This window comes from Motacilla alba, chromosome 3, assembly GCF_015832195.1.
Source record: "Motacilla alba alba isolate MOTALB_02 chromosome 3, Motacilla_alba_V1.0_pri, whole genome shotgun sequence".
Lineage (NCBI taxonomy): Eukaryota > Metazoa > Chordata > Aves > Passeriformes > Motacillidae > Motacilla > Motacilla alba.
Genome location: NC_052018.1, coordinates 83,657,348 through 83,680,626, shown reverse-complemented (window position 1 = coordinate 83,680,626; position 23,279 = coordinate 83,657,348). Strand labels below are relative to the sequence as shown.

The following is a 23,279-nucleotide window of genomic DNA, read 5'->3' as shown; positions in this document are numbered from 1 at the left end:
CATCTTGATCTGATAAAGAACACAAGCTAAAATGATGCTGTTGGTGAATGGCCATTATGGTAGAGATACAATTATACCATGTAAATGAAAGACAGACCAAGGATATTGCTTAAGATTCATACATTTTGATAGTTTTTAATTGAAATGGGTTAAATACGTGCAAAGCTTTCTGTAAGTGTGAGTAACCCATCTTGTGAAGCAATTGGTATTTGGTTTAGGCAGCTTTCTGGTTGTTTGTTCAGCATTTATTGAGAGGTGTACAGTAGTCCTTTTGAGATTTTTTAAAATTTATAGTAAGAACTGTTGGATCTCTTCAGAAAATGCAGAATCAGACTGAATCAAGGTTAGTGGTTGTTTATGGAAGGTGAAGCCTCCAGAGTAATGCAGCAGGTGAATAGGTCACAATGTTTGAGAGCAGCTCTATTTGATTTGCAATTGGAGTGTGGAAATATGAGTTATACCATCAGGAATGAAACCCAAAATAGCTTTGTTTCATAATATTTGAATGAGGTTTTTTTTCACTAATAATAAAAGATACACCAACAGAGATTGATATCCTGTACATCCAGTGTTAGAATCAAAAGCAGTCTCAATAAAATGGAATTGATTTTTGGCTTTGGAAGAAAAGCCTGACTCCTTTTGTTGGGTTTGTCCTGGCTGTATGAAACTTTCACAGTGCTGAAAATTTGTTGGTAAAAGGATGATTATTACTGTTGTTCTTGTTATTACTATTAGTATTTAAAACCTCCATGAACACATATTTGCACTAACAGACCATTTCTGAAACAGAAGGTCCCTAATTTTACTTTTCTTGGCAAATTAACCCAGGAACATTTTTAACAGATTCCACATCTCTTTAAAGATTTTCTTTTTCTTCTTAAATTGCACTGGAGCCAGCATGAAATGCTGGACTAGATGCAAACCTGCTATGAAATTTATATTCTTTTTTACACCTTTTTCTTTTTTTTAACAGTTACTCAGTTCTTATGGGTCTGCACATTATAGTCTAACTGAATCAATTATGTTTAAGTGCACAGAAGTTGGTCATGTTTAACTTGTGCTGTTTACCTTTTTTTGTTTCCCTATAGGTATATTCGAATTGTTGGGACCCACAATACAGTGAACAAAGTTTTCCATATTGTGGCATTTGAATGCATGTTCACGAACAAATCCTTTACTCTTGAGAAAGGTCTGATAGGTAAGAGATAAAACCATTTTCCTTTTTTATGAATGGTGTAAACACTTATCTTTTAAAGCTGGCGGTTACTGCACTCTTCTTCTGTTTCCATCCAGAAATCTCTAAATGGAGTTAAAGAGTGCTGTAAGCAGAGAATTAATTGGTTAGTCCTTACAACTTCTATGAAATTCCAGTACTGTGGATTAATTAATGATGCTGCAGGAATGCTGAAGTTCAAATCAACCGCTGCTGACAAAGCCACTTGTAGCTGAGTCAGCCAGTGCTGGCCATGTGATTTTTCTTTGCATGTCACAGTATGGTTGCTCATGCCTCCCAGTAGGTTAGCCTGAATTCTTTTACAAGAATGGACTAAGCACAGCTATTTATTGTAGTGATGATGGATTTGGACATTTAGGGCCTCTTACACAGCCTGGTTACAACTGCTGAAAGTAAACTCTCGTGTGTTCATTTCCCCCCAAAGAGTCATAGACGTGCTTAGCCATGGCAGAACATTATATCAGCTGTGCTGCTGTTTTTCTCAGAACACCATGCTGATGGAGCTCTCTTAGCTCTGGGCAGCTTATATAACACTTGTTTAAGTACCTTTATGTTACTTAAGGTAGAAATCCCCTATAGACCAATAGTACGGAATGGTAAAATGTGTCACAGAAAGATTTAATACTGATTTTTTTAATTGTTAAAATGGGGTGGTTTCTGTGCTTTTTTCCATATAAACTGACAAAAGTCAGATCCTGAAGTTCATTGGAGAGAGATTATTTAGTAGTTGTCTAGGGAAGATTTCCCACAGTTTATTACTTATGGCATAAAATCAAGAATTTCAGCAAAATTCTCAGAGTTCGTGCTGGTTTTAAACATGTATTTAAATTTTAAATATGTACCTGTGACAGATGGAAGGGAAAACAGTTTTCAAAATAGGAGGAGAAGGAAGATTCTTAGTAAGACATACTCACTTTAAATTTTTCTCTGAGAAAACTATAATATTTAGCCTTGAAAAACCAAGACTCAGTTCTTCCAGCCTGTTCCCCATACATTATACAAAGGCAAATCAAAAGCCTTCCCTTTGTTTTAGGTAGTGTGTAAGTAGCATTGCAATTGCTATTGACTTCAAAATAGAGTAAGCAGTAAAAGGAAGAACTGTGGTAAAAGAAAACATCTCCCTTCAGTAAGCTAGTTAGCAGAGAAACAAAGTATCTCAGATTTGATAAAGCCTTTGAGTTAAATTTCATAGTTAGCACTGCCAGCTATGATTTTTTTAACACTTCATATAAAATCAGTTAGTGTGTACAAATATTTGTATGTATTTGATTTCAGATGATCAAACTTATTTAGTAAATGCTGAATTTTGGACTTAAATAATTTTGAGTGTTAACACAAAGATTGTTTGATCATAAGTAGGCAAGGCAGTAAATCCATGCATGTTTGTGTAAGTGAACTTATACTGAAAGTGACTCATCTTTCATAGACTCAATTATTTTTACTGGTTGAGTGATCATTCAGGTGAGACAAACCCTTTAATCTATTTTAACACTTCTTAAGTTTCAAAGGTAATCTAGAGAATGGAGACTTTATATGGCTTTTTAAAAATGCTCTGTTTGTGAGAATAGTTTTGTAGAATCTTACAGGTGAATAGGGTTTGGGCAGCATAATACTAATGAGTTCTGGTGTTAATGGTGATTGTTAATCAAGGGCAGCTTTGCTGTTCTTCAGCGTGGGTCAGTCAAGCTGTTGTACATGTAAGTCATTTGAAGTGATCAAGAGTCAGAAAAGAGAGGGGCCTGTAGGTTTACACAACTTGTATATTTAAGTGATATTAGTCAATGCAATTAGTAGAAAGGTAAAAGTAAGAATTTGGGGAGTAGTTAATTGAAAGTGGGATTTGGATAGTCTTCCAACTGTCAGTGAGGCACCAGCAGTTTTATACATGACCCTGCAGAGTTTGAGAAAGATAGAAATGGAAAGATCTGGGGACTAGTTGAGGCCTATCCAGTTGTGAAATAGAGCAGGGACACCTATGACTGTTGCATCAGAATTTTTGGCCATCAGTATTGCCTATTCAAAAATATTCTCAGCAACTTTTATCCAGCAAGCGATATTATATCTATTCAATGCTTTTTTCAGTGTGATGATTACCGTAAGGTGCCAGATTGTATGGCTCCTGCAGTCAGGCAGACTGTAAGTCTGAGGTCCACCTGTGTAAAAACTCAGTATGAGTGCCAATGGGTTGACACAGATTTATCTAATTACTGTGATGAGGATTTGTAATGTTTGTTTCTGCTTCTGAAATGACCATATATGATAAAGTGAATTGAAAGCAGTTAGGAAAAATCAACAAAATATAAGGAAGTGCAGTAATCAGAGCAGATTGCTTTTAAGCTTGACTGAGTAGAGAAACTTTCATCTTAAACCCTTGAAAAGCAGTTCATTGCGTTCATTGCTTATCCCATATGATATTAAATGCAGTATTAAATTAGGTTAGAACAAACACAGCTGCTGTTTTTATACCCTGTTTTATTAAAAAAATGAAGTATTGGTCAGCCCTTGAAGGCCATGAGGTCCTTTCAAAAAGACTTAGTGACCCCTACTTCTACCAGAACAACGCTGAAGATAAGATGTGAAGATTTGTCATTTGAAACTCATTCCAAAGAAATGAGGCCTCTGAGGTATTTGGTTAGAGATGTTGTGTAGAGACTTGAGAGATTATTTATTTATTTTTTGTGAAAGATACTCAACTTGATCAGAGAGCTGTATATGTGAAGAGTGCAATTTATCAGATATATTACTACTGGTACATAATATCTATGTGATGGCTGTCACCATACAGTGAAGATTAGAAGGCTGGTAAACAAATAATAAAAATGAAGTGCTGTTTCATTATAACAACAATTTTATGTTGTTGTGTTTTTGTGTACAAGGTTTTAATGAAAAATTACTAACTTGACATATTACAGTTAAAAGTCAATGTGGAAGGTGATTTATAAAGATACTTTGTACAATGCTGGATGTGATTGGTGACACAATGGTAGCTGAGTAGCACTTTTGAAGCAAAAGTAGCAGAAAATGCTCTTTATAGCACTGCGTGCTGTTTAAGTGTTGGTTTTCAGTTTGTTGTCTTGTGAAATGAGGTGACAGAAAGGAATGCAATCATATGAAATTATTTCCTTAGTGCAGATATTAAGGTTGAGATGTTGTTTGGGTTTTTTTTGCATAGTATTATTTCTAAATGTGTAAGTTAACAGTTTTCCATATCAAATTCATGATATTAACATAATTCTTTCATTTAACAAAGATGCAAATATTCTTTAATCTCACAATTGTAGTGCTTGCTTACAATGAACTTCTGCTTATGAAATTTTGGAATGATCTTAAGCCATTAATATTTAATATAGAATTGAAAACAAAAGAAGTTTTTCACAAGTAAGAGACATACTGCTTTGGAAGCAGTACCTAGTGTCATGCAATGTATTGTAAAATGTTCTAATCTGCCCAGTGGCAAGAAATTGCAACAGCAGTTAAAGGACTGCTTCTGTGCAAGGCCTCTTTAGGTTTCTGGGAGTTTTTTCCCTACCTTAGTAGAGGAAAAAAATCCTCTTTTCTGCTTCAAATGGAAAAAAAATTGATAACCTCAGTGTCCTTTAATCAACACTCAGTGCTGAGGGGCAGGCAAGGGTTATGTGGGCTTGACCAACCTTTTTGATTTTGAGCCTGGTGATGGGCATTGGGAGTACAATGTGGATGGTTTTTCCATGAAGCAGTGTTGGTCTTTAGTCTGTCTCAGTCAGTCAGACTGTCTTCTAATGTGTACAATGCACGTAAAAGAGAGAACAGTGAATAATGACTGAAGAGCAGAAGATGGATGTAAAAACATTGGAATGTCCTTGGTCACCCTCTGAGGAATGCTGTTCAGTTCTTAGGAATCATCATGAGCCTTCATTTGTGTGCTGTTCAGTGCCTTAGGAGAACTTGTTTTAAAACGGATAAAATGATACAAATAAATATTCACTTGTCTTTTACTCTGGCAGTTATTTAGAAAAAGAAAAAGAACAAACAAAAGTGAATGTGTAACAGGGAGAAACCAGTCATATCAGTTTCCTAGTGTGTGGTTCAGCTTTGTAAAAGATTGCTTTGTCTCTCCCCAAGGAAGCAGTGAAAGATGCTGGGTTTTGTCTAGTTTAATGTTGACTCCACACAAAGATATCATATTTTGGTTTTTCCCTTTTGAAAAGGGTCACATTTTTCTGAAACAATGCAGGCTTACCCAGCAGTATAATTCAGCTCTGCTGCAGACATAGCTATAGGAAATTATGAAAAATTGAAGACAATCTAAATACTGCAGGAATTTTTCCCCCTTTCTGCAAGAAAGGACAGCCACATGGTTGGTTTTGAGAGAGATCTGAGATCTGTTCATATGGTTCCAGTTGTGGTTTTGGTTTGTTTTTTTTTTAAATCATTTTCTGTCTGATTCCAGTGCCACAAGGAGGAATGCACACTTCCTAAAACAACTGATATTTCTGACAGCCCTCTGCACACACAGTGTTTAATGAAAGCAGCAGCCAGTTAGTTGGCAATGAAAAGTATGGCCAGTTCTAGTGACTTGAATGGTTTTGTTCTAATTTATTGGATTAGGAATCACAAACTGTAGCAAGTATCAAGTGAAAAATCAGCCTTCTCTGAAGTTTTTCTAATACAATTTCTGACAGTTGGGCAAAAACCTATATTAGTGGGGTTTTCTTTTCCAGCTAAATATGGCTTGCAGAAGGCTTTTCACTGAAACAGGTGAAAATACTGTTGATATTTGTTTGAAGTTGATACTTTTTAAACTCTTGATTTCTTTGAATAATTTAATTGAAGATTCAAATTAAATATTTGGCTGTACTTTTAATTAACTGAAAAGTCTGTAGATTTCTTAGCTTTTTCTACCATGTAGCAAATAAACAAGGGCTAATTCATATATTGAAAAAAGATTAGACTTCACAAATCTTTTGGCATGTGGAAAATAAGGAGAGCAAAATGCCTAATACCCCTTTAATGCTTTAATACAATATGATCAAACTCTGAAATAATCCTTGCATACTTAATTATCTTTTTCTTTAGTCTCAAACTTTTGTCAGTTTAGTAGATGTTCAAGTAGAGAAGGAATGCAATTTTATAGTTAAAAATTGAGCAACTGGAAGCTGAACATTTAACAGATATAATCATGAGAAGAAAATTACTCCTTCATACTAACTAAAACAAAAATATGTTTCTTCTAGTGTAATTTCTTGTTTATAGTTTCTTCACAATGATAGTTTTGTGTCTTAAGAGAATTCCCTGAAATGAACAGTTTTGTTGCAATGATGACACATAAGCAGAGAACTTTTGACTATTGCCTAGAGTGCAGTATAAATATATTCAACAGTCCATAATGCTTTAAATTGCTGCTTTCTTGTAAAATAAGACTATGTAGTAGGTCTGCCATCTCCCTGTATGTTTATTTTCATAATTTATTTAAGGTTTATTAATGGCTGGTTTTGTAAACCAGTACAAATACCCACTTTGTTCTGTTCCTTTCTGAATTGCAAAAAGTTATTTGAGGAGTTTCTTTAATTTCCCCACCCACCCATCCACATTGTAGTGAAGTCACAGTGGATGGCCAGAAAGCAAAAGCTGACCTGTTCAGAATGAGAGATGAAAGGAAGTAGTCTGCACTCAGATATGGAAGCCACTTGGCAGCAGCAGCATTAACTTTTTTTCAGAGTGCTTCCAGAAAAAAGAAATTCTTGTGAAAAATCAAGTATGCTTAAAAGACAAAGAGAAACAAGCTTAAGGAGTGATAAATATGACTGAGACTATAACACACATCTGGTACATTTTTATCTTGGAAGATCTCTAAGGACAGCTGAATAACATATCTGTCTTATCTTTAAATATAGTCAGTATAGATGACCCTAAGGCCATGTCTTGAAAATTGCAATCCTTTATAAAAATACCATTGCTAGAATTATACATACTGCCAGTTCTTCCTCGCTCCATACCTCAGCATAAGACAAAGAGACAAGAAACTAAGTTTTAATCAATGTTTGATGCCGCTGTCCTGTAACCTCAATCATCTTCTCCTTTTGTTTGCTTACAGAATGTATTTGCTTTGCTAACACACGTCTTTCCTGTTCCATAAAAGCAAATCAGACTTTTCAGCCCAAAACTGTTGTATGAACAGCAGGAAGAAAAAAAAATTGTATTTGTAATCTTTTCTCTGACAATATTGATTACTGTAAGAGCTGGATAGCTGGTGGATTAAAGAAAAAAAAAAAAAAAAGGAAACAAAAATAGAAACAAGACTGTTGGTTTTGAGTTTGTATTTGTAAATAAGTGACCTAAATGGAAGCAGATATTCTAATGGGAAAAAGAAAGACAATCGAAAGACAACCAAAGGAAATACAGAACAGAGTCCCCACCAGATGGTACTTTTAATAAATTTATCAAGCGTATATAAAAGATGATAATGAACATTTCAAAATAGGGAGTGGCAGACCCCCTAGGGAAAAGGAACAGGATGGCACATTCTGCACACTTCAGTTAGTCAGAGTCACTTTCTAATTAGCTGTTGTAGGAAAGACCACAGAATTATGTTAAAACTACACCAAGACAGTTTCTGTACAGTTTTTAAGGAGTTTGACTAATCAGGGTAACATCTTCTTAGGAGGGTCATGGATTAGTGCAGAAATCTAAACGTGAGAAGGAGCAGGATGATGCTCAGAGGGCACACAGGCAAAATATTGCATGAACTGAGCTGCACTGCATTCAGTTAATCACTTAGCTCAGAGTGTGTCTGGAATATGCCATGGAGCCTCAATATAAGCATTGATTTTGACTCTATCTTTTACTCATTTTCTTTTTCTACCGAGATAGCAATAGCTTCCTCTTTCTAATAAAAAAAAAAAAAAAACCAAAAAAACCAAAACCAAAAAAAAACCAAAAAGACAGCTCTATTTAGAAGATGCTTTAAAGCCTATATAAAATGAATACACAAGTAAGTTCCTTTACTCCCAGGGAGGAGAGGAAGAAAAGGAAGTCAAGACAAATTTTAATTCAATGCCAGTACTCTTAGTTTGCTTTATTCAGATTGTTCCCAGTGAAGTACTTCTAATGTCTAACATCTGCTCCCCCATAAGAATCTGGGAATTGTTGAGTGCCTCTTTTCAGTAATAGGGGAATCAGGAGATTTCTAGAATAGTAAAGTGGTGGTTTTAGTAATTTTTTATGAGCAGACAGAGATGATAGTACATTTGGTAATGCAGTAGCTTTTCCAGAGCTGGTTGTTTTTCCACTGCCTTGGATTACTACTTGGCAATGATCTTGCAGTTTCTACCCATATGTTTTTAAGGTGTTTTGGTTGGTTAGTGGCTTTCTTAAGATTATGCTTCTGACACCAGTAGCACAGTGAAATCACAGAATGCTATCCCTTCATGGAAAATTATCTTTTTTTGCATGCTGAAAACTCATACAGTTATCTCTGAAATTTCTCATAGCTCTGTTCTAGCCATTTTTGGATGTTGTTGTATAGGGGAGTTTCATCATGAAAACAGGAAAAATTATTTCAAAATTTCTAAAGTTTTGCTGGACAAGATTTTTTTCTCCTAGTTGTGTTAAAGGAGTGCTTTCATATCACCAGTACTGAAATCCATCTGTTAATTTACCAAGCTATTCTGGAATCAGTGCAGTAAAAACTATCTGTAGCACTTGTTTGTCACTTGTTCATAATTCATTTCATAGGAGTTAAATTTCCTGTTGTTGATCATATTTTCTTTTTTTTTTTTACCAGTTCTTCCCCAGAAATAATGACCATTGGCATCTGAACTGTTTTCTGACTGTATGTCTGTCATATTTGTGACTTTAATTTACAGTTCCCACTGAAAATGTTGCAACAATTGCAGACTGTGCCAGTGTGATTGAGGGTGTAAGTCGCAGTCGCAATGCCTTATTGAATGGAGACACAAAAAACTATGATTGGGATTCTGGATACACATGCCACCAGCTTGGGAGCGGAGCTATTATGGTGCAGCTGGCACAGCCCTACATGATTGGATCAATACGGTAGGAGGATTTATTTTTCTCTAAATTAGGGGCCACAGTGAAATTTTTGCTGAGCAGTTATTTTCTTTAGAATGTATGACATTTGGAAATGACATTAATTAGGGGGCTAGTTTAGTAGTTGTCATTTGGCTTCTCACTTCAGTATAACAGGCATGTTAAAAATTAAATGTGTGAATTATATGTCGAGATACAGAGTGCAATTGCAGAAAATAATACTTTTTAGAGGCATAATAGTAGTAACAGTCAAATTATAAGATTAAAGTTATGTACTTATTTTAAAATAGAACTTAATTGCAGTCTCACTTATGGTTAAGTAGATGCAGTTACTGTTATCCACTTAATTCTGAAAACAGTTTTCTTGAAGAAAATCATCATGTCAAGTCAACCAGGCTTCCTTTTTGCTATACAATTATTGCTAGTTTTTACTTAAACATGGAGGGTGTAATAAAGGTACAGCAACCTGAATATTGATTTACAAGGCCGGATTAATGAATGTGTTTAGATTTGGATTGAAGTTCATTGGGCTGTTTCTACTGTTAATGTGTGTATACATATGAAGATGAAAATTTTGGGTGATGTAGAGACCTAGGAAATAGATAGGAGAGCCAGATTTTTCATAGGTGAAAATAAAAATATTCTTGCCAGCTTCAGCTCTGACTATAAATGTTTGGGGTGTTTGTTTCATAAAATCAGGCATACAAAACCTTCTCTTAATGGGATAATGGTTTTTGTAAATTTAGACTGTGTAGTCGGGGACTTAATTTGTATGCTCTGTGACAGAGAAATAACGATTTCTGAAATTCAGAGTACCAGTGATCAAAGGCTGAAATCCCAGGTGAGTATTGGCTTGCAACAGAGACCATGTACATAGATGTGTGTTTCTAGGAGCTCAGTGCCTTCCCCCTGTTAAGAGCTGCCAAGTGAGACTTGAAAGCGCTTTTATAACTGCCAGTTTCTGTTTTGTATGGTTTAGTTTTGGCCTATGGCATTGCTATGATGGTTGTAAAACTCTGAAGATAGAGTTTGACATCAGCTATCCAGGCAAATCCCTAACCCAGCAAAAGTAGTGTTTTGTGTGTATGCAAGCTGTAGATGTTATGCATAATGCAAGTCCGGCATTGTTCTCACTGTGGGAAGCAAGTTGAGTAAGTGTGGTTGGCAACTTTCCACACACATTTGAGTTTGGTGTTGTTAATATTCTATTAAATATTGCATCTCAAGTAGAAAACCAAGCAGTACTCAGATTTCTTTAAATAGGTAAATGAAAATGTAATGCCATCATTTTCATGACACTGTAAACTTAAGTAGAAGTTTTTAGCAGCAAGGCTTTGGCCATATAAAAGATTGAGAAGAATATACTAACTAAAATGGATAGTTTTTCAGTTTCTCTGTCTTACTTTCTCTGTCTTACTGTTTTTGGATATCCTTCAGTTGTATATCCTAAAATTGATGCATTGTACCATCTTTTTCCAGTTAGTGAAAAAAACTGAATTGCCTATAATAAATGCTATGCTATTGTTTATTCTTGTGCAGAAGATTTTTAATAAGTCTCTTTATTAAATTATGTGTTAGGTGAATTAAGCTTTTGGTTGCCAAGAAATGATAACAGTATAATCAGCAAGTGTGTAGACCAAATTAAAAAAATAATCCAAACATTACGTAATTCAAAACTAATAAGCATTTAGTGGTTTATGTGGTATTGAATTGTACAGCTACAGTTTCAGAATCTCATCTTTCTTTGTCAGTTTCCCTGCATGTATAGTACAAACAAGATTAATGGCTTACTTTACAAAAATAACAATAATAAACGTCATAGTCTGAGGTATCTTCTGACAGAGGAGACTACCTGCATTGCCTGGAGACAGAAATGCTTGCAGCGTGTCATTTTTCCTTTTTTGTGTAATGTCTAGAAGAACAAGTGTTTTGAGTTGCAGACATGTCTATTGCAGGTCATAGGCAGCCAAGGGAAGCTGCCCCTTGGAGTGGGGAAGTGAAGTTTCACTCTGTGGCATCTACAGCTTTGGCAAGGGTCTGAACATGTTCTGTATTATGCAGTGCTAATGATGATGGCAATGGTCACTCTATTCAGCATTAGGAAATCTATGTTTCATACAGAAATCAAATAATATATAAACATAGACGACAGCAAAAAGTTTTAGCATTTAATCTTCATGGAAGCAAGAAATTTTTTTTTGTTAACATAATGTCTGCCACAACTGATGGAACTGTATTCACTGCCTGTTTTCCTGCTGTTTTCTTGTTTAAAAACTCCCTTGATCTCATGCTCCCACCTAATAAAAAAAAAAATTCCAGGAGCATTTGCTTTAGGCTGGCAATACACCATGACTACAGAATGACATTTATTCTGCTACTCTCAGAAACTGAGTCATTATACCCATGGGTTTGGATTTTAAGTGAATAATTAGGAATTAAAGTATGTATCTTTTTAGTTCAGAAACACAAATGTGCCATTGAATATATTTGTTTCAGGAGGGGTAAATATATAAACCTTTGAAAAAAGGTGGTAGCTGCTTTTAGTCTATAGAAATGGGAATATCACTGGAGAGAGCCTCCAAGACATAATATGTTGCCATGGCAACTAAATTCTGAGTATGGAAAAAAGAACCAGAAGAACTATTGGTGTTCAGATATGCCTTAGAAATGCAGAGAGTTGAATGTTTCAGGAAAATATATTGTATGCATGCTTTCTGCCAAAGTCATTCTGATGTCTAAGAATCTTAGCACCCTTCAGGTGTAAAGGGACTTGAGGAAGAAGGCGGCCAGCATCAGGTTGTCTCTCAGAGGAGGTCAGTTGCGAAAAAAGACCATCCAAATCAAGGCTTAATGCAAACAGGTCTTAAAAATTTCCCAGGCAGGAAGTTCCATAACTTCTCTGGTTAGCCTGTGATAAGCTGTTCTCAGATATTGACGAGTGTTGCTAGGTTCCTCCCCAGCCCCAAGCCTCCTTAGGCTAAACAAGCCAGCTTCCCCAGTCTCTTGCACAGGGTGTGTGCTTCAACCTCATGAACATTTTGATGGTCCCCTGCTGGAATTGCTGAAATGTATCAATGTTCTATTTGGATCCAAAAAGGGATTCAGTATCCCAGGCATGATCTAACAAGTTTCAGGTACGGAGCAATAATCTCTTTCCATTGTTTTGCTGGCTCAGTTCCTGTTATTCCAGCTCCGTATGTTTGTAGCCTTCATTGCTGAGAAGGCACACAGGCAACTAATGACATCTATTCAATTTGACTCAGGAATTCCATGGGAGACCACATTGAAACTTTGTTAATATTGAATACTTCTTCTATTTGTGTATAAATTTGGAGCTCTTGACTTCCACATCAAAATTTACTCAGAAATTCTGAAAGAGGTCTAATGGCAATCAGTGCTCAATACTATTTTCTAATAGAGAAGACATGGAAAACATAAGAGATTTCAACCCATCCCTTTCAATCCAAACTATTCTATGATCCTATGAGGATTTTTTAACAGTTGTCACTAAATATGGTCTTTTAGAGTATGAAATTTTAAATAATATTTAAGAGTTTTATTTTTTTATTAGTTCTTAGAACAGTTAACAGAGTAATTGTTAATTTAGGTGTTTTTTCCCCACGTAGTTGCCTGTCTGGGCACAAAATATCATTCTCCTATTAGTCCCTGAAAAGGCCCATATCAGTGACAGAATACTATAGTGTTTAATTAGGAATGAAAAGAAAGCAACATAGTGTAACATAGTAAACACAATACAGTTTTTAAATGGCTAATATGTAAATATTGTAGCAGCTGCCATATCACAGTAACTGTCTAATTCTCCCTGCATTTATCTGGAATAGAAATATAGTACTGTTATGCTACAGTCTTTGGCTGATTTTTCTAATAAATTAAAAAAAATAAAATTGTTAGAGTGTATGTGGTAGAGATGGAATTCTATGCCATAGTGATTTTCCTGTTAGAATAAGTAGGAAGACAAAAAGTATGTCTTTAGAAAAGTACAAGAACTACTTATCCAACTTTAATCTTTTTGAAGACTAATGCTCGTATGAAATTGATAGCTTTTCATATTCACAGTGATCCATAAATTAACAAACAGCCTCAGTGAACTTGAATGTATTTTCTGTTTGCTTATACCATCATCATATACATCTCTTGTGCTTTCTGATTTTCTATACCACTTCAACTTATGAAGCTTTTCTTTCTTTGCTGCTCATTTTCTGTGCTCGCCTGACTTGAGAGTAAAATCATGACTCAGAATGAATGATCATAGGAACACTTAGAAAATATGCAGAAATTTTGTCTCCTTTGTAGGAAGAAAGAAGGTTTCTTGCAGGGTAACTACTGAAACATAAATATCTGCAGAAAATTGAAGGGGTTTATTGACAACCAGAGGCAAAAATGCAGCAACAATTGTACAAAAAAACCTCATTCCATGTGGAAGGGTTTTCTTCCTTTTTCTTTCTCTTTCAAGATGTGTCGCTACTTCATGTTTTAATTTCTGGCTGTTGGGTTTCTACAAGTATGCAAGTCCTTCATGAACACAGTACTGTCAAATATTTATCTGTATGTTCTCTGTAGTGACTTACAGTACTCTTGAAGCAGGTGTCATCCTGTCAGGTGCATGACTAATATTGTTTGGTTTTCTGCTAACAACCATGAGTATATGTAGTTATATAGCAGTTTGAACTAAACAGAGACAATCTTTTTTACAAAAATTTAAAAATAAAAAGTAAGCACAGACAGAAGAAATTGTTTTTAGAAATGCAGAACATTCAATCACAGGACAACACATGACACTTAGGGACATACTGTTTAAGAAAGTACTGCAGCTTTTTTTTTTTTTTCCCCCTATAACAGATAGCCAATATAATCATTTTCCTATGCCTGCAATGTGAAATTTCATTCATATTTGAAAAAGTTTTATTTTATAAAGTGAGGCATTGTGGACATGTGATGTAAACAGCAATGCCATATTAAATGATTCACAGGCTTAGGCTCCAAATACCCAAAATAGAAGTATGTTTAAATCTCACAGTGTTGCAGGGTGTAAGCTGGATAAATCCTCACTCAATTTTTCTTTCTCAATCCTGAGGGCAAGATACACTAATGAGCTAATTTAGCTTTTTATTTCAGTATGGAAAGTCCTAAGAACATGGGGAATTTTGCCATAAACAGATGCTTTTCTAATGGGTATAGTTCTGACTTTTAAAGTGGAATATTCTCTTTCTGGTCATTTAATATTCATCTTAGCAAAACATAGCTTTGCTAAAAAAGATCAGCATGGTAATTTGCCTGCAATGTGTTACAAAGATTGTTGTGCCTGGCATAAAAAGTGGCCTTTCTGCCCAGTGTGCACTGGTGAATATTCTAGTTGTCACTTGAAAGTTTTTCACTGCTTACCCAGAAAGGCATTTCAAGTAGAGTAAATTCCAAATAAGTTCTACTGTCAGTCTACATCCTGATTTTCTCCTAAAAAGCTACTAGAGAAGAAATAACTTTTTATTTTCCTTTAGAAAGAAACAGAAATCTACGTTTAGCATTCACTTTGGGAAAGATGCTGCTGACTTTAATTCACTCATTATTTGGTTTGTAATAATTCTAAACCATATGATTTTTAAACCTCTTTAATGAGATTAGGTTGATTTGGAAGAGAGCAATTATATATTTTTGAAAGGAACAAATATGTCCTGTTAGCATTTTGCTTTAAAACCAAGCCAGCTGTGTTTTAATTATGGTATTGTTAGTTGAAATTACAGTCACCAGTGTGCTGCTGGTATTCAAACCCTTGATCATAGCTTTGAAAACATGGATCAAGGAAACAGCAGTGAGTCACCATGATAAAAAGAATTCTATCCAAAAACATAATTAGTTAGATTTTTATAGACTTTGTGAAGGAAAATAAATTTATGAATGTTTTTTATTTTTCTTCTTTTTATCATTTAGAAGACTCAGTTTAAATATAAATGTTAAATCAATTCAGAACCTGTTGATTAGTAGCAGTTACCAAATAGAGAATTGTAATCAGTAAACTTCTTTTTATAAGAAAATGCACTTCATTCAGTGTCCTTGGAGACCTTTCAGCTGTAGAAGAGCAGAACAGGGATAATCAGATGAAGGAGAGGTGTTGAAGTTGAGTGGTTATGTTTTGGAGTGTGGGATTTTTTTTTATGACTGTCATGATGTCACAGACAACTCTTCATTTTTTACTAAGCCAACTCTGAATTTTTTAATTTCCAAATAGACAGTATTCATATGTGCTAAAAGACTTTTGTTGAAAGTGTTTTAATTTAGCTTCTTAAAGCTACATTTAACAGCATATTATTTATGATAATATTAATGAGCTAGATTCAGCATCTAGAGAATTGGTTTTGAATCTGCTTGGCCACTAGACCTAATTCCACTTTTAACACTGAGATTTCAAAAGCAGAAAAGAAAGGCCTGAACTAGGATGTTTCTCTCTGTACTTGGTGTTGGGAGGCTGTACCTCAAGTACTGTGTCCAGTTCTGGGCCAAATATCTCTTACAACAGGGAGATAATGCTCATGAAAGGAAAAGTAAAGAAGATACATTTGCCAGATATGATTTTTGGTAATGCTTGAGCTAAATGCATCCTTGATGCTTTAGGTCTTCTTATCTGTAAGACAAGTATGGAAATCAAAGGCTATTCAATATCACTTAGTGCTCTTCCTGAAGGAGTGAGTGCATGTTTGTTAGAATTATTGTCTTTCTTTTTCTTCTGCCTTCTTAGCAATTTGTTTAACAATTTATTGTCTTTTTTCCTTTTTCTGATGATGAACCAGGACTGGGAATTCCAATTTTCTTACTTTCCTTTTTTTTAAAAATATATTTCTGATATATTTTCCAAAACCAATAAAATACAAATAAGAATGCAGCATAATTCTTTTAGTCACCGAATCCTTTTTTTCTGTCCTCTTCTAAACTGGCTTTTTTTAATAGATCTTTGCATCATTTCTCAAAAAGGCAGTGCCTTGTGGCAAATAAATTAAAAGTAATTGGATGAATGTAATAGATTAATGTTCATAAGTTGTTTATTATAAGCCTGTGAGTCTATTACTGGCCTCAGGATAATAAGAATGGAGACACTGTAGCTTAAAATGGCAAAAACAGTAAAGATTTTGTTGAGTGTTAGAGGTACATTCCAAAAGAAACAGTTACATTTAGACAGAATTAAGTGGGAAAATAAAGGGCTGGGAGAATTTAAAAGTTGGTTTGATGTTTGTTTAACTTACCTCTCAAAAACTTTTTCTTATGTAGGTTGCTACTTTGGGATTGTGATGATCGGAGCTACAGCTACTACATTGAGGTTTCAACAAATCAGCAACAGTGGACCATGGTGGTGGATCGCACAAAAATTCCCTGCAAGTGAGTTTAGTTTTTTCCACTCATTGGCACAAATTAAGAACTGGAAGCTGGGTTTTTTTGTTCACTACTTACATAGGTTACTGTGAAAAGAATGATCATTGCATGACCTGAAGATTAATGCAAGACTTTCTGAATCAATTTCTTAAGATTGGTATTGGATCTTCAGACAATCAGTTGGATTCTTCATTCATAAAAAGTCTGCCTACTATACCCTTGGTTTTTTGATCACTAGAAGTTAAACTGTGTTTTTCTGGAGGTCACATGTTTATGGGGACTCTGGATGTCAAACCACCCTGCCTTGACAAATGTGGTAGGAGAGGGAAGAAAATATACTTGATAAAGGATTTTTTCTAATCACGTCTTCCTCCCTTATCAAAACTCATAAATGTATTGTATGACATCTGAAGAGAGTGAGGAGAGTGAGGGTAGGGACCAAACCATAATAGACCACATGGTTGCCAAAGCTTGATCTTGTGTCTGTTCAAAAGTAGAGTACTTGCCTTATGCACTGACCATTCTGCTTTTGAAAAGCACCCTTCCAGAGAAAAAGAATAAGCAGAGATAAAGTAGGGAGAAAACTTTCATTTTCATTTGAATACTTAAATCAGGAAAAATTGGTATACTCTCCATTGGCTTTACTGCAGTTTCTGCTGATAAAATCCATTCCTCAAGTATGGAAGAATAATTTAGTACTGAGAGCCTTCTTAAACCATGTGATGATGATTCAAATTCCTAGCAAAGAATGATCTAGATACTTATCACGGGACTAAAAAGACAGTCTGCAAATTTATATATTACGTATCCAGAAGCCAGGTATGCTCAGCATTCAGTGAATGTTGATGGGATGTGATTCCGTGATTAAACCCCAGGAAAGCTCAGAATTATAAATATCTTACATCTTTCATTTTCCCTGAGTCAGTTTTCCATAAGATGTGCTTTCTTTCTTTGGACAAAATTCAAGTCATCAGCTTATATGGGGCCAGCCCCCACCTGTCTTGTATTTCTGCCAACCAAAACAAAATTGATTTTACAAATTCAGAGGCATTCTGAATTCTCAGTTTGTCTCAACAAGCAAGAGAGTTATTTGGTCCTTTGTAGCAGCGCTGCTGACACACATTTTTCTAAAGTTTATATTTCATCTCTTAACAAACAGTGTGACTCAAATGCTTTACAATGCACTCTAGATGTGTTGGTGAAGGAGAGCTTGACATGTCCTTTCACTGCCTGTAAAGGGCAGGGTATTGATGAGCAGAAAACCTGGGTTCTGCCTGCAGGTCTGGAGAACGATTAAATCTTCACTCGTTCTCAAAGACATCTCAGCATAATAGATAAAATTCATCTTTTTGTCTGCCTCCAGCAGTGGGAGCACTAAAAGGCTGAAACCACAAAAGGGAAAGAAAGAGATATCAGGAATCTTTGTGCACTTTTTCCTTTTACATTTTGATATTGAAAGCCTTTTAACAGTCCAAAGGAGCACTTGCTTAAGTATGCACAGTGCAGGTGAAATTGCTGATAGACTGCCCAGTTCAAATATCTTTTCACCATGTTCAAACCACGCTTTTTGGCTTTTTTGTTATTTTCAAAGCCTTAGCCTTGAGCAAATAAAAGTACATCCCTAAAGTAAAGATAGCTACCTTCTTTGGGTATACTTCAAAATCTTGATTCAAAACATAGATACTCTGGAAATTCTCAAAGCTGTGGATGCAGGAACAATTTTCATGTGGATTAAAGAATTGCATTTTGCCTAACTTCTTGCTCTGACTGATGTGCAGTCAGCTGGCATTATGCCAGTCTATAGTCTTGAAGTCTACAGACATGGAGTGTGCTAGCACTGTCTGTACCTGCTTTAAACAGACTAAAAGACCTGGTCATGAAGCTACCAGAGTTCACTGGCCATCAAATTTCAGGTGATTTCTTTGCATCTGATGCATTTTTTTTAATGTTCAATTTATATCTCTTGCCTTTATGATCAGAAATATAGACTGGGTTTTTTTCAGTCGAAGAAAACTAAATATGTTTCATTTTATTTTCAGGTATGATTTGCAGAATTGCTGAAGTTACTTCAGCTCAAAAAGTTACTTGAATTGTCACAACAGTTTGATAACCAAGTATATGTATCATATAAATATATGCAGTAATATCTATAGTATCAATATTTTGTCTCTACTAAATATGTTAAATATATAAAATGCTATATAACTGCCAAATGCCACAAATGGCATGGTCTGTAAAGAAAAGAGCATTGTAATTTCATACAGTGTGTAATTACATACAGTACTAGTGCACTAATTTTTTTTTACTGAAAAGTGCTGAAACACATTGTGATCTAAAAAAGCCATACTCTTAGTGTTTAAAAACAGTGGCAAGTAGAAGAGAAGAGACATCATCATTCAGTGGCTCGTGCTGAACGAAGGCCCTCACTTAAAATTGTTGGGTAAACTTTCAATGTGGTGGTAGAGATTTCTTAATGAAGAGGGGAAAATTGAACCAGTCACTACCAGGAATATGTGAAGAACTAATTTTTGGGTTAGTTTCTATAATTAAAAAAAAAAAAAAAAGCTCAGATTGAAAACCTGGGGATGGCTGCCATGAAAACAAACAACTTGTTTTCACTTCAGATAATTTTAACAGTGACAACAAACAGAGAAGATAGATTTGGATCTTAACCAAAATGAACAGATGCTGGTAAAGCGGAGGTGGTACAATTTTTCTGGTTTACTGTCGTAGTGTAACAGTGAAGATACTCCTGCTGGATGCAAAGGATTTCTTTTTTATCTGTCGGTCCTTCTTCTCAGCGTTACATTGACAGTTTTAGTCTGCCTCTGAATGCCTTCTCTTGCTGATTTACAGGCTCCCCAAGGAAAAGGAACAGTCAAACTGAAGCACTGTGCCTGGGTTTGACTCACCATCAGGTTTAGGCAGACAGTTATAATGCCTACATTTGGTAATTTTTATTAACCAGACTAGAGCATACAGGGATAGAAACAACAGTACCCTTATCCCTTTGTTCCCTTTGTTTTGAATGCTGTGCTTCTCTCTCACTTGGTGAAACAAAACAAATCTTTTGCTAATGTGGTCCAATTTTGCAGCTATTTTTTTATCTCAGCCAAATCCTGGTTTTTTTAAATGAATATTTGACATCCCAGCCTGAAATGAACCTGTGTTGGTATAAAAATTGTCTTCACTTAGACTTGTGTCTTTGTTTAAGGAAAATAAGAGGTAGGTATGTCCTTCTATGGGACTGTGGTTGCCCGCTTGACTGCAATATATGTACCGGAGATGAGAGTGCAGTAGAGGTGATTGATAAGGTCTTGAAATCCTGAGGTTACCCTTTCTGGCATCAGTTCTGTGTTTAATATATTGCTGTAGACTGAAGAAAAATAACTCACTTGCTTTCCTATGTAGAAAATCAAAATGGATGTAGTGAAAACATGGGAGAATTTCACAGGGGCCCACATGTGAAGAGACAGAACACTTCAATGAGAAAATTTGCATTACTAGTAATATTTCCTATTCATTTTCCTATCTTCAAAGATGTGTGGGTTAGAGTTCTTTTTGTGGATAAGACTTTTTGCCTTCACTGTTTGCTGCCTGGCTTTATGGCTGCCTTGCAGTGGGGTTAGACTTTTGTGGAAGTCATTAGCCTGCTGTCTAGCAAGTGTTCCGTGAGGTCTCCAAATAATTTTTGCTCAATTGCTGGCACAGAGGGGAGAATGAACTGTCTGCCAAACAGAGACCTCGACAGACACCTTTGATAATCGGGAAGTGGAAGAAAAAACTATGAGAAAAAAATTAAATTATGTTTAAAGAGCATTTATTGGTTTTGGCAGACTACTGAAGCATGAACTTCCCCTTTAAACTATCAGCGTGCTGCTTTAGGTTGTTTTAATGGCATTTTTAATGTAGTATTTTGTGTAAATTAATAATTCAGTGCTCAAAGGCAGGAAGTGACAGGCTACTCCTAACCTTTTCTTCTCCCAGTTTTAAAAGGCTGAAGAAAAAACTGGATGTCTGTTATCTTCACGGGGGAAGCTTGTGTACCTTCCCTAAGTGAGAGCCAATTTATGCATACTGGTTGTGTAATTGACAATTTTCACATGCTCTGTGGAGGCTATTTTTTTTTTTCTTTTCCACAATAAGCTGTTTTTCTCTACACAGTATGACAGTAATGAAAAACAGTCATGTTCCCTTCTATTTTTAAAAACATTTATGATAAGTGGACTTGAGCGTGTTAGTGTTGAACATAAGAGACTTGCACTTGTTAGGAGAATTTGCTGACAGAGTCTGAAAGTCAAATGAAAAACAAAAGATACCAAAGGCCAGTAGAGCCAGACCTCAGAGTTAATGACACTTCTGATAAAATAAACCCTGCAAAGACAAATACTAAGCAGGCTATCACAGTGCTCATCAACTCAGTATTGTTCTTCAAAGTTCTCTTCTTTGTAGTTATTGTGAAATAGATCTAATCCCTTGGCAGTAGGCATAGTATGTTCTGTCTAATATCGTGTTGGAATTTGAGACACAATGAATATTGGTTTTAGATGGACAGTTCTAAAGCAGTTTGTATCAACTGTCTGTATGGCTGGTTGAGATTTTCTCATGGCAGGCATTACTTGATTTCCAGGATGTTTTTAACATAGTGCATTATTCATATATTTTTAATTCTTTGTTAATCAGAATGTTCTGCTGTTGCAAATGTGTAAAAGCTTCCTAACTTGATTCACATTTCCATTGCTTATTGAGTTTTTATTGTATAATAGCTATTTCAATTCTCAGTTCAGTTCCCCTCAATTTTTTTTTCTGTAGTTCATGTATAGACCTAATCAGTACTGTCACATGAAACAACCTTTGGAGTGTGGATGCAAGGTTCATTATCAAAATTTATTAACTGTCTTCTGATTAATTTTTTCAGAATGATTTTAAACTTTGAGGTTTTTGCTCTTGTCCAGTGTTTCATATTTCTACCTCATGATATATTATATGCATTTCAAGTTTTCATTCACTCCTATATTTTATTTGATGATGATTCACAGGTAAAGAACACCTAGAGAGATCTAGATAATGCACTTAAGAGTCCTAAACCACTTTCCCAATGTACAGGAAAGTGTTTTCCATGTTGTCTGAGGATTTCTAGTGAGAAAATACTTCTGCTCTAAACAATAATAGTGGCAAACTCAAGTTGGGATTTTTTTCCTGGATATACTTTTGTGAAACCAGGTTAATATCTATCATGAAATGATTATTTCTTCTGCTGTTGAGGTAATATTTGAAGGGTATGAATATCTTTCCTGCACGAGGCACATTATGTACTTATTTTTGTAGTTTCTTATATTTAATCACAAACACAGCAGTTTTCTTTTTCCCGTCCTCTTCTAGTTCCTGTACTTCACTGTATGATCCCATTTCTAGAATTCCCTTGCATCAGTTTTCATTCATCATTATTCTCCTTAACTACTTCCACAGAACTGTTTTCTTGCATAATAAAATGGCTCGAACGTTTTTCAGCTCTCTTTCCCACTGCCTGTATGCCTGCATCACATTTCTTCTGTTGTTTCCCAACAGTTTTGCATGCATCTATTGTCCTGTCATACCTATAATGAGAAAACATTTTTCCTCATTTCTGTGTAGTCCTTAATTCTGTCTCATGCCTGAGAGTCCCAAGTGGCAGGGTGGAACAGGATAAAAGGAGCTGGTTTTATACCTCTGATGTCAAGAAGATTTTTTTGACCATACTTCATCCTGTTTTACATGAAGTTAATTTCACAGCAAAACTCCTCTTGTACCTCTTCTTCTGTCAAATGGAGTATATTTCAACTGTGATTCATCCTATTTATTTCACATGAAGTAAATTTCACAGCAGCTCTGTGAAATCCAGATGCCTGCTCCAGGGTTGCCAAACTCACTATTGCCACATTCATACAATACAAAATGAAATATATACAAGCAAGACGTCTGGGAAATTGCTATGCTGTGAAGCTAAATTTTAAGTCTCACTTCACAAAAATAAACTAAGAATTCTCATTAGTCTGTTCATTATCCTGGTAATAATGCCTACTGGAACAAGTCAGACAGATATAAAGGGTCATTTTGTGTAATTATCAAGCTTTTAAGCCCTGCATGATAGAGGCATTGAAGTACATATTTTTCCCTGTGTTTATATGCTCACTTCTTCGAAAGATTTTAATAAGGCAAAAGAAGAAAGACTCCAACTTCACAGTGCTGTCTTATTAAGTGCAAAGAATTAAGATTTCACAGAGAGAAACCAGAGTTTCCATTTCAGAGCATTAGGAGCCTCTCAGCAGTGTAGAATTTCTGCATCTAACATTTCATTTGCTAGCTTCTATTTTAGGTGTTTCTAGCTTGATTGAAGAAGGGTCTGGCTTCTTTAAAGTTACATTTCCTAACAGCAGTTCAGGATCACAAGGTTTTCAAATTTGTCTTTTCTATTTTTCCACTTCTACCTCCAGTTCCTTGTGTTTGCTTTTTAGCCACAAATATACATGGATCTTTTGAGCAAGCCTTCAACAGAGTAACAAAGAGCTGCAAACTGCAGTGTCCTATTCTGCCTTAAATGTTTTTCCATGTTCTTGTTCACTACAGCTCTGCATGTACCATATTCATTAAAGTTTTA

General features: G+C 35.4%; 1 protein-coding gene across 2 annotated transcripts in view; it reads left to right on the top strand.

Annotated features, from left to right (window-relative positions):
• The window catches only part of BTBD9 (BTB domain containing 9), a 115,621-nt gene that overhangs the window by 70,863 nt on the left and 21,479 nt on the right, over nucleotides 1–23,279 (top strand). For both annotated transcript variants that reach the window (XM_038134059.1, XM_038134058.1), the window contains exons 8-10: nucleotides 1,089–1,198; nucleotides 9,079–9,268; nucleotides 16,541–16,648. In XM_038134059.1, coding sequence (XP_037989987.1) covers nucleotides 1,089–1,198; nucleotides 9,079–9,268; nucleotides 16,541–16,648 — 408 coding nt within the window. The remainder of the gene's footprint in view (nucleotides 1–1,088; nucleotides 1,199–9,078; nucleotides 9,269–16,540; nucleotides 16,649–23,279) is intronic.